Consider the following 11,777-nt stretch of genomic DNA (forward strand, 5'->3'; position numbering starts at 1 on the left):
CCAATAAATGTTATATCCCTTGATCATCAAGAATAGGACTTGGAAATATGGAAGTATAGATTAGCCAAATTGTTTTACCTGAGCATGACCCCAAAACTAAAGACTTATTAGCCAGCTCTACTCTATTGTTTATGATTTTGTTGTCATGGAGGACTGATTGGGCTCATTGATTCGAGTTGAAAAATAAATGTTGTGCTCATGGAATGGCATGCTTTGAGATTGCCACTTTAAGTCTATCAAAAGTGTGCGAGTTTGAACATGTGTCCATTAGGCCTATGGATGTATTTTTTTATCAACATGAATTAGAAAGCACCACTTTTATTCCATAGGCTGGGATCCGCACTGTGCAGCTGTTGCAAGAGCGTATTTTCACTGGCTATCCGCTGGTTTCAACAATGATTGATAGGCAGTTTAAAGTTCTTGAATTCAACCATTATTGGGTTCAAATACACATTTAGATTTGTGAACAGCCATCTACAACAACCACAATCCGTAAGGCGCAAATAGCTAAATGAGAGAGCAACAGTGTGATTCACATCAATGCGCTATGTAGATATCAATAAGTGATATTCGTATCGCCGTAGACTACACCACTGTCTTCCCTACCCCCAAGCAATTATTCAAGTTGGATAATCTTTGACGCAGACATCAGTCGCACCAGTGGAAGACATACCTTGGACTGTAACCTACAAAAGCCTATTCCTACGCTTTTCCCGCGATCGATCAAACCCATTTGGTGTGTCTTCATAGTGGTCTCTGACTTGTGGTCCGACTCGCTCAGAGAAGTGTAAAGATTTTTTTGCGCAAACATCCTTTCTGAAATAAAAAATGATCCTTGAAGTAATCATCTATTTTTTCTAAAGTATCTGTAATCTGATTACAATATTTTTGCTGGTAACCTAACGGATTACGGTTACCGTTTTTTTAATCCCATACATGTAAAATGTTTACATGTAATCCTGTACTTGACAACCCTGTTGATATCACCATATTTGCTAAGAAGGCCTATATATACAGCAAGACATTAGGCTAAAGACATTGCTCAAGACCATGGTATTAGGATGAGAAAAAAAGGCAGATGAGATAATTTTCAATAGGATACAAATATGAATCCCCTATAATCTCAATCCCCGATCTTAATGATAAAAAAAAGTATAATACTAAAAAAGTCTAACACTTTTTACAATGAAGTGTGAATAAATGTGTCCTCGATGTTAGTGAGAGTGGATGTGAGATTAGAAACAGACAGTCGGCCCCATTATGCAGATCTCGGATGTCACCTCCGGGCTATCCACACTTCGCCAAGTACAGGAACAGAGGAACAGCCTAATGGCCCGGCTACAGTCAACACCACACTCCTCACGTGTGTATTTGGTACAACAAAAGATTAGCATTATTCGCAAATATACAACGGAGTTCAAAGGCACTGTGGCTGCTGCCGCGTCTCTTCCCTTCTTTTGTTTTCATTCAAAGCTTCAAAAAAATGTTTGGCCTAATCATCCAACGATGTTTTTTCCCCTCTGACAAATACATGATATAACCCAGGATACTAATCAATTATGTTTAATACCATAAACATATTGTATGCTATTGGCAATACGGCCTAATAATATTTTAACATGTCTTTTCTTCGTTAGAGGGTAATCTAAGATACATAACGAATGTATGAAATATGAACAGCTCTGAAAATGTTTTAAGCTATGCAAGAGTAAACGAAAATCCAAACATTTTTTGAAAATGCATAGGCCTAGGTCATGAAGGCTATAAACCTAAAGGAAAAGGCAGCGAAGAAGTTATTCTTATTCAAACATGACCCTGTTTAAAGTAGGCCTAGAGGCCTATAGGTACATTTTTAATGTTCTATTGACGCAATTGTGATGGGCATTTTTTGCATTGGGGACATCGAAGAGACGCTCGAAACAAGACCATTAGGCCATCGGGGTGTGGTCTCGAACGCAACGCCACACCCCTATCCCCATGTGGTCCCGGGGGGCCTTATATGATCAGGCCTTGGGCTCCCAAGCCAGTAGTACTTATCTCACTGTCAAAACTAATCTAGAAACAGTGAATCCTATTCTAACGGAACATTTCGCGGAACACCACACGAACTCATCCTATAGGAAATATGACTTCTTCAAACTCCGACCAGCGGCTGGACCACCTTCTGAGCGTAGTGGAGAGCGAGTTTCAGAAGGGCAGCGAGAAAGGAGACGCCTCGGAGAGGGATATTAAACTGGGACTAGAAGACGCAGAATTATGGACCAAGTTTAAAGAACTAACCAACGAAATGATCGTCACCAAGACTGGCAGGTAGACTATGTTTTTTGTTGTTGTTGTTGCTGTTAGCAACGGATCAAAATGAGGCCTTCGAGGCCTATTTGGTCTGCCTCATTAAAAGCCAAGTTTATCTGGAGAGATCGTAGAGCGCATTTAGGCACGACTTCTATGTCAAGGCCATCAGACTGTTAAATAGCCATCACCAGCCGGCCTCCACCCGGTTACGCAACCCTGCACCTTAGAGGCTGCTGCCCTGTAGACTTGGAATCAGTGGCCACTTTAATAATGCAACACTAGGCATGTTTAAATAATGTTTACATACTGCTTTACTCAACTCATATATATATACTTACTATTCTCCTGTATTTTAGTCAGTGCCACTCCGACATTGTTCGATCTAATATTAATATTTTTCTTAATTCCATTATTTAACTTTTAGATTGATGTGTATTTCTGTGAATTGCTACATACTACTGCACTGTTAGAGCTAGGAACACAAGCATTTCGCTACACCTGCAATAACATCTGCTAAATATGTGTATGTGACCAATCACATTTGATTTGATTTGTCTTTACGAAGCTAAATGTAACTGATGCGCCCAGGTTATATATTCAACAGACACGTTCAGCATTTCAGAATAGGCTAGATGAGAGGGTGTTGGCCCGGCTAGGCACTATCTACGTTTCACTGTGGCAACTTAAATACCATGTCAAGAATTAGGCCTAATGCGCAACCGTCGTCAAATCGTATAAACCTATTAGTAGGATAAAGTAAAGTGCACAGAAGTGGCACCCTTTTTAATGCAAACAAATATACCACCAAATAATTCAATTATATAGATCAACGGCTGAGCCAACATAACATAATATTTAGGCTTGCTTAGGCAATATGTTAATTTTAACAACTTTATTTTAAACTACAGGCGGATGTTTCCAGTGCTCAGAGCGAATGTGAGCGGCTTGGACCCCAACGCCATGTACTCAGTCCTATTGGACTTCGTGGCTGCAGACAACAACCGGTGGAAGTACGTGAATGGCGAGTGGGTTCCCGGTGGCAAGCCCGAGCCACAGAGCCCTAGCTGCGTCTACATCCACCCAGACTCGCCTAACTTCGGAGCACACTGGATGAAAGCGCCTGTCTCATTCAGCAAAGTCAAACTGTCCAATAAACTCAACGGGGGAGGACAGGTAAGGCCCCGATTGGTTTTTGTCGTCTTCTTTGTTTGTATTTGCAGTATGCATATTTATTACTATGTAAATCAATTTAAAGACAACTTGGTAGGCTAGTTCAGATTGCCCTGCTCTCTCAGAGCTAATGATGCTCTACCCTGCTGTGCTGAATTACAAAGTTAAGCCTTTCCTGGGGAACATTTCATGGCAAATCAACTTCACTATTTTTTGTTGGGCATCTGTAGGACTAAATTGATCTGCTATCTTATCCATTTTGAGTGTGTGTATTGGATCTTTGTTTTTGATTGTACTTGATTGTGATATTATTAAAATAATGTATAATTTCTCTGTAGATCATGCTGAACTCTCTGCACAAGTATGAGCCCAGGATACACATTGTGAAGGTTGGAGGGCTCCAGAAGATGATCAGTAGCCAGTCTTTCCCCGAGACTCAGTTCATCGCTGTCACTGCTTACCAGAACGAAGAGGTCAGTTGGCCTGAATCTCACAGTCACAGATATAATCATTGCTCACAATAATAAACATTTTATTGTGTCCAGCTTACAATGAAGGAAGGAAATAATAGGAGCTGTCATATTTATGTACCTTCTAGATAACTGCGTTGAAGATCAAACACAATCCATTCGCTAAAGCTTTCCTTGACGCCAAAGAGAGGTAAGAGGAAGAGACCGATATTGTGTGAGAAATATGCTTCTTATGTATTTATTTGATTTTGTGTGCCAATTCTGATGTTATGTTTTCAATTTTAGGAGCGACCATAAAGACATTCCAGACCATGGTGGAGACAGCCAACAGTCTGGTTATTCCCAACGTAGGTCTTCCCTTCAGTCTCACAACATCAACCACATTAGAAAAGCTCTTTCTAGACCTCTCCATTTCAGTTCCAACAATCATTATATTGGACATCATTTTCAAACACACTTTTCTTAAACATGCAGAAAATAATGATCCTCATATATCTTTAGTTTCAACGTCTTCCATGTCCCCAAGGAAACTATACACAGGGAACAGTATGAAAAAAGGACGCAGGTGAATGTAACCATTTTGTCTGTTCTCTTCCTTTCAGTTGGTGGTTGGTTCCTACCTGGTAACGGCCCTATGTGCTCCAGCAGCAGCCCCCCTCCGTTCAGCGGGGCCCCTGGCCACTCCTCAGGGTCTTATTGCGAGAGGTACTCCAGCCTCAGGGGCCACAGGGCAGCCCCCTACCCCAGCCACTACCCGCACCGCTCCTCCAGCTCAAGTAAGAACCTCCTCTGCCCAACCCAGCACTCTGTGAATGCACTGTTTACTGTTTGTTCTAGTCACAAGTCAGACTCCTAGGTCTAGATGACAGCATGGATATTTCAAGATGTTGGTTCATAAAAGATGTTTGAGAAATCACCCCTAAAGGTAATGCATTGTTTTGATCAGAGAAATGTTTAGTATACTGTTTTTAATCATTTCTCTATGTACTTTATCGTTTAGACAACTACATGGACAACTCGTCGGGAGCCCTGCCCACCCATGACAGCTGGTCAGCCCTGCAGATCCCTAACTCCACTGGGATGGGAACCCTGGCCCATACTAGCAACTCCACATCCAACACCAGGTATGGCAACACACGGTCATAGTTTATCATCTATATGTTTCTGATATCACTGTTTATATTCCAGCACTTTCCTGACTGCATGACTTGATCAGGAAACATTTTGGGCCCTGGGCTTAGACTTTTACTAGGCCCAGATTTCTTCCTGGTTAGGTCACATGGCCAGAAAAAAACTCGTAATCAAACCCCATTTGCTCTCTCTCTCTCTCCTCCCTACAGCCAGTATCCTAGCCTGTGGTCTGTTGCCGGGACGACCCTAACTCCTTCTGGCTCCTCCTCTGGTTCCATCGCTGGTGGCCTGACCAGCCAGTTCCTGCGAGGCTCCTCCTACACTGGCCTGACCTCCTCCCTGCCCGTTTCCTCACCATCCTCCATGTACGACCCCAGCCTTAGTGAGGTGGGTGTAGGCGTGGGCGAGGCCCAGTTCGAAAGCTCCATCGCCAGGCTCACCGCCTCCTGGGCACCCGTGGCTCAGAGCTACTGAGCACAATGCATCTTCCATCAGACATTGACTCTCCTCAAGCACCATCCTGCTCCACATCACCTCCCTCTCCTCTCTACTGCCTGACGATCACCTAGGAAACCTTTGGGTGGATGCATTACATGTGGACAGCAACGCCTGTGAAAGGCAGAGAGTCAACTCAGAAGAAGATCTATCTGAAGCAGAGAGATGTAGGGTCCTCTCAGGCCTTGTGTTTTACCAACATGACATGGTTGGTTTTTCCATTCCAAAGACCCTAGATTTTCTAAGCCATAGTCCATAGGTTGCCATTCTTAAGTTACACACTTGCAGTCTTAGTTACACACTTGCATGTGTTTTTCCATTGGGAGTTTCCTTCACTCTCTCCAAGGTGCAGTTACAAGCCAAAGACAATCTGACAATACTTCCTCCGCAATCGTTCCAGTTGCCAGTGTGTTACTGTAGTCGTGTCCTTCAGTACAGACACAGGACTCAAAGACAATCGTACACTGGCGTAAGACAATCAGGATCACTAGCTACCCAAAGCTAAGTTTATGAAGTAACCCCCTCAACTTTACTAAAGGGGCCAATTCTTACAGTGGCTTGCAAAAGTATTCACCCCACTTGGCATTTTTCCTATTTTGTTGCCTTACAACCTGGAATTAAAATAGATTTTTTGGGGGTTTGTATCATTTGATTTACACAACATGCCAACCACTTTGAAGATGCAAAATATTTTTTTATTGTGAAACAAACAAGAAATAAGACAAAAAAACTGAAAACTTGAGCGCGCATAACTATTCCCCCCCCCCCCCAAAGTCAATACTTTGTAGAGCCACCATTTGCAGCAATTGCAGCTGCAAGTCTCTTGGGGTATGTCTCTATAAGCTTGGCACATCTCGTCACTGGGATTTTTGCCCATTCTTCAAGGCAAAACTGCTCCAGCTCCTTTAAGTTGGATGGGTTCCCTCTGGTGTCCAGCAATCTTTAAGTCATATCACAGATTCTCAATTGGCCATTCCAAGACATTTAAATGTTTCCCCTTAAACCACTCGAGTGTCTTGCTGGAAGGTGAACCTCGTCCCAGTCTCTAACCTCTGGAAGACTTCTGACCAGTTTCCCAGTCCCTGCTGATGAAAAACATCCCCACAGCATGATGCAGCCACCACCATGCTTCACTCTGGGGATGGTGTTCTCGGGGTGATAAGAGGTGTTGGGTTTGTGCCAGACATAGCGTTTCCTTGATGGCCAAAAAGCTCAATTCTAGTCTCATCTGACCAGAGTAGCTTCTTCCATGTGTTTGGGAAGTTTTCACATGTCTTTTGGCGAACACCAAACGTGTTTGCTTATTTTTTTCTTTAAGCAATGGCTTTTTTCTGGCCTCTCTTCCGTAAAGCCCAGCTCTGTGGAGTGTACAGCTTAAAGTGGTCCTATGGACAGATACTGTGGAGCTTTGCAGATCCTTCAGGGTTATCTTTGGTCTCTTTGTTGCCTCTCTGATTTTTGCCTCCTTGCCTGGTCCGTGAATTTTGGTGGGCGGCCCTCTCTTGGCAGGTTTGTTGTGGTGCCATATTCTTTCAATTTTTTAAATAATGGATTTAATGGTGCTCCATGGGATGTTCAAAGTTTCAGATATTTTTTTATAACTCAACCCTGATTTGTACTTCCCCACAACTTTGTCCCTGACCTGTTTGGAGAGCTCCTTGGTCTTCATGGTGCCGCTTCCTTGGTGGTGCCTCTTGCTTAGTGGTGTTGCAGACTCTGGGGCCTTTCAGAACAGGTGTATATATACTGAGATCATGTGACAGATCATGTGACACTTAGATTACACACAGGTGGACATTATTTGACTAATTATGTGACTTCTGAAGGTAATTGTTTGCACCAGATATTATTTGGGGGCTTCATAGAAAGGGGGTGAATACTTGTGCACGCATCACTTTTCAGTTTTTTATTTTTGAGGTTGTAATGCAACAAAATAGGAAAAACGCCAAGGGGGATGAATACTTTTGCAAGGCACTGTATGTTTGACAGTTTATTGTTACAATTAGTGTTGTTATTATTATGATACAGATAAATAAAATTAAATAATATTGGTGATCTAACATAAAAAAATGTATATGTGTGTATATAAAATATACTGAACAAAAATGTAAATGCAACATGCAACAATGTCAATGATTTTACTGAGTCACATTTCATCTAAGGAAATCAGTCAATTGAAATCAATTCAATAGGCCATAATCTATAGATTTCACATGACTGGGCAGGGGTGCCAATCAGAATGAGTTTTTCTCCACAAAACGGCTTTAATACAGATAGAAATACTCCTCAGTTTCATCAGCTGTCTGGGTGGCTGGTCTCAGACGATCCTGCAGATGAAGAAGCCGGAAGTGGAGGCCCTGGACTGGTGTGGTTCCTTGTAGTCTGTGTTTGTGAGGCCGGTTGGACGTACTGCCAAATTCTCTAAAATGACATTGGAGGCGGCTTATGGTAGATATATGAACAATCAATTCTCTGGCAACAGCTCTGGTTGAGAATCCCGCAGTCAGCATAACAATTGCAAACTCTCCCTCAAGACATCTGTGGCGATGTGTTGTTTGACAAAACTGCACATTTTAGTGGCCTTTAATTGTCCCCAGCACAGGGTGCACCTGTGTAATGATCATGCTGTTTAGTCAGCTTCTTGATATGCAACACCTGTCAGGTGGAAGGATTAACCTTGTGCACAACATTTGACAGAAATCATATTTTTGTGCGTATGGAACATTTCTGGGATCTTTTATTTCAGCTCATGAAACATGGGACCAACACTTTACATATTGCGTTCATATTTTTGTTAAGTATAAATTAACGTCCATTTTCATTCTTAGCCATTTACATGTAACTGTTTTGGATCCAGTGTCAGTGTGTTGCTTTTCGTGGCCTGAAGGAAAATAAGAAAAGAAAGAAAGAAAGTTCCTTGTATCCTCCCACAGCAGCCACGGAGAAAGAACAGATATCTCTCCTCCTTCGCTCTGTGTACATTCCCTCCTTGCCAATCATATGTACATATCTATTCTATTTGTATTTGTTGGACTTTAGAGTTTGTTTATTTATGTAATTTGAATAATAAATTAAAAGTTTCTTTGTTTTCTCAAATATGACTTCAGTGTGCCAATTACAGTCGCATTCAGTGTCTATGAAATGAGCCACTACCTTAGCTACTTCTTACCCACCACATTACTGTCTACAATCATACAATGTAAATGTCCTAAAAGGTGAAGAGGTACTGAACCTATACATTTCAGCCCATGTCATATTTAAGTTTAGAATAGAAAACTGCGAGCCAAAGCGTGAGACCCATGTCGGCATTGAAAGCATAAATAATATTTTGCTGGACTAAAGTCAATAGATAACCTACTTCAACTGTTATTCATCGACACACATACGTCTTGTATTATACCCTATATCATCAGAACTAAAAAAGAACTCACACACAGTCCACACAAACAAACGAGAAGCAGGCCAGTTTTTCATAAAGAGCCAAATTGTGAGGAAATAACTGTTGAAAATAAGGTCCTATGGTTATCACACATAACCAACACATTACCTATCACACATTGCCTACACTGAGGCTGTGGTCTCCTGCACCCAAATCCAATCATCTTTTGGGGCTTCTGTATGGAGTGTTCTATAAATACCAGTACCAACACATCTATGCTAAGTGAATTGTGTAATTGATATGACAGGTAGAGATGGAACCATTCAGGTTGAGGAATCCTTCTGAGGGGTTTCCATCGCTGACGCATCTTTGTGACAATCTTCATGAAGGTGTGGCACACGGCTAGCACGTTTACAATTCCCTGTCTGTCATTAAACCCAAAACGTATATCAACCCAAAATGCCGTATGCCAACACGCCAGATCGCCATCGCACCGGGGAGAGAATTAAAATGCAAAGCAATAACACCTCATCGTTTTATTTAGAACTTTAACTCTCCATTTTCATGGTTGTTTTGCTTTATGTGTCCCTGAAGTGACACATTCTCTAATCAGTATTATACAGTCGTGGCCAAAAATTTTGAGAACGACACAAATATAAATTTTCACAAAGTCTGCTGCCTCAGTTTGTATGATGGCAATTTGCATATACTCCAGAATGTTATGAAGAGTGATCAGATGAATTGCAATTAATTGCAAAGTCCCTCTTTGCCATGCAAATGAACTGAATCCCCAAAAAACATTTCCACTGCATTTCAGCCCTGCCACAAAAGGACCAGCTGACATCATGTCAGTGATTCTCTCGTTAACACAGGTGTGAGTGTTGACGAGGATAAGGCTGGAGATCACTCTGTCATGCTGATTGAGTTCGAATAACAGACTGGAAGCTTCAAAGGAGGGTGGTGCTTGGAATCATTGTTCTTCCTCTGTCAGTCATGGTTACCTGCAAGGAAACACGTGCTATCATCATTGCTTTGCACAAAAAGGGCTTCACAGGCAAGGATATTGCTGGCAGTAAGATTGCACCTAAATCAACCATTTATCGGATCATCAAGAACTTCAAGGAGAGCGGTTCAATTGTTGTGAAGAAGGCTCCAGGGCACCCAAGAAAGTCCAGCAAGCGCCAGGACCGTCTCCTAAAGTTGATTCAACTGCGGGATCGGGGCACCACCAGTACAGAGCTTGCTCAGGAATGGCAGCAGGCAGGTGTGAGTGCATCTGCACGTACAGTGAGGGGAAGACTTTTGGAGGATGGCCTTGTGTCAAGAGGGGCAGCAAAGAAGCCACTTCGCTCCAGGAAAAACATCAGGGACAGACTGATATTCTGCAAATGGTACAGGGATTGGACTGCTAAGGACTGGGGTAAAGTTATTTTCTCTGATGAATCCCCTTTCCGATTGTTTGGGGCATCCGGAAAAAATCTGGTCCGTAGAAGACAAGGTGAGCGCTACCATCAGTCCTGTGTCATGCCAACATTAAAGCATCCTGAGACCATTCATGTGTGGGGTTGCTTCTCAGCCAAGGGAATGGGCTCACTCACAATCTTGCCTAAGAACACAGCCTTGAATAAAGAATGGTACCAACACATCCTCCGAGAGCAACTTCTCCCAATCATCCAGGAACAGTTTGGTGACGAACAATGCCTTTTCCAGCATGATGGAGCACCTTGCCATAAGGCAAAAATTATAACTAAGTGGCTCGGGGAACAAAACATCGATATTTTGGGTCCATGGCCAGGAAACTCCCCAGACCTTAATCCCATTGGGAACTTGTGGTCAATCCTCAAGAAACTAAAACCCACAAATTCTGACAAACTCCAAGCATTGATTATGCAAAAATGGGCTGTCATCAGTCAGGATGTGGCCCAGAAGTTAATTGACAGCATGCCAGGGCGGATTGCAGAGGTCTTGAAAAAGAAGGGTCAACACTGCAAATATTAACTCTTTGCATCAACTTCATTTAATTGTCAATAAAAGCCTTTGACACTTATGAAATGCTTGTAATTATACTTCAGTATTCCATAGTAACATCTGACAAAAATATCTAAAGACACTGAAGCAGCAAACTTTGCGAAAATGTATATTTGTGAAATTCAAAAAACCTTTGGCCACGACTGTACTGTAGCAAACGACGAACAGGGAAGTGAACCTGGGTCGCTGGCATGAAAGGCAAAAACCCTACGCATTACACCAATGAAGTGTCAAGGAAGCAGCTACTCTTCTTGGGTCTGGCAAAATTAAGGCAGTTATACAATTTTAAGAACATTACAATTAATTCATTACAGAATTCACAACACACTAAGTGGGTGCCCTCAGGTCCATACTCCACTACCACATATCTACAATGCAAAATCCATATGTACGTGTGTATAGTGCGTATGGGTTCACCCACTTGGTAGGAATTTTAACGTGGTTCATATAGCGAGGATCACTATAATAGCATGAATACCCATCATAGGTATGCCCATACACTTTCATCATAGGTATACCCATACACTTTCATCATAGGTATACCCATACACTTTCATCATAGGTATATCCATACACCTTCATCATAGGTATACCCATACACCTTCATCATAGGTATACCCATACACTTTCATCATAGGTATATCCATACACCTTCATCATAGGTATACCCATACACCTTCATCATAGGTATACCCATACACTTTCATCATAGGTATACCCATACACCTTCATCATAGGTATACCCATACACTTTCACCTCTTCTATTCCATCTTCGTCATGATAGGCATCAGGTTAGGTTGAGATGTACTGA

General features: G+C 42.1%; 1 protein-coding gene across 1 annotated transcript; it reads left to right on the plus strand.

Moving 5' to 3' along the window:
* Positions 1 to 2,004: 2,004 nt before the first annotated feature.
* On the plus strand, positions 2,005 to 6,189 carry LOC106588610 (T-box transcription factor T-A). The gene is made up of 8 exons (XM_014177766.2): positions 2,005 to 2,310; positions 3,201 to 3,465; positions 3,801 to 3,935; positions 4,061 to 4,122; positions 4,218 to 4,279; positions 4,535 to 4,708; positions 4,933 to 5,056; positions 5,273 to 6,189. Exons 1-8 carry the CDS (start codon positions 2,126 to 2,128, stop codon positions 5,535 to 5,537), a joined length of 1,272 nt encoding a protein of 423 aa, XP_014033241.1. The 5' UTR covers positions 2,005 to 2,125; the 3' UTR covers positions 5,538 to 6,189.
* Positions 6,190 to 11,777: the final 5,588 nt, after the last annotated feature.

The sequence above is a fragment of the Salmo salar genome, chromosome ssa27 (assembly GCF_905237065.1).
Source record: "Salmo salar chromosome ssa27, Ssal_v3.1, whole genome shotgun sequence".
NCBI lineage: Eukaryota > Metazoa > Chordata > Actinopteri > Salmoniformes > Salmonidae > Salmo > Salmo salar.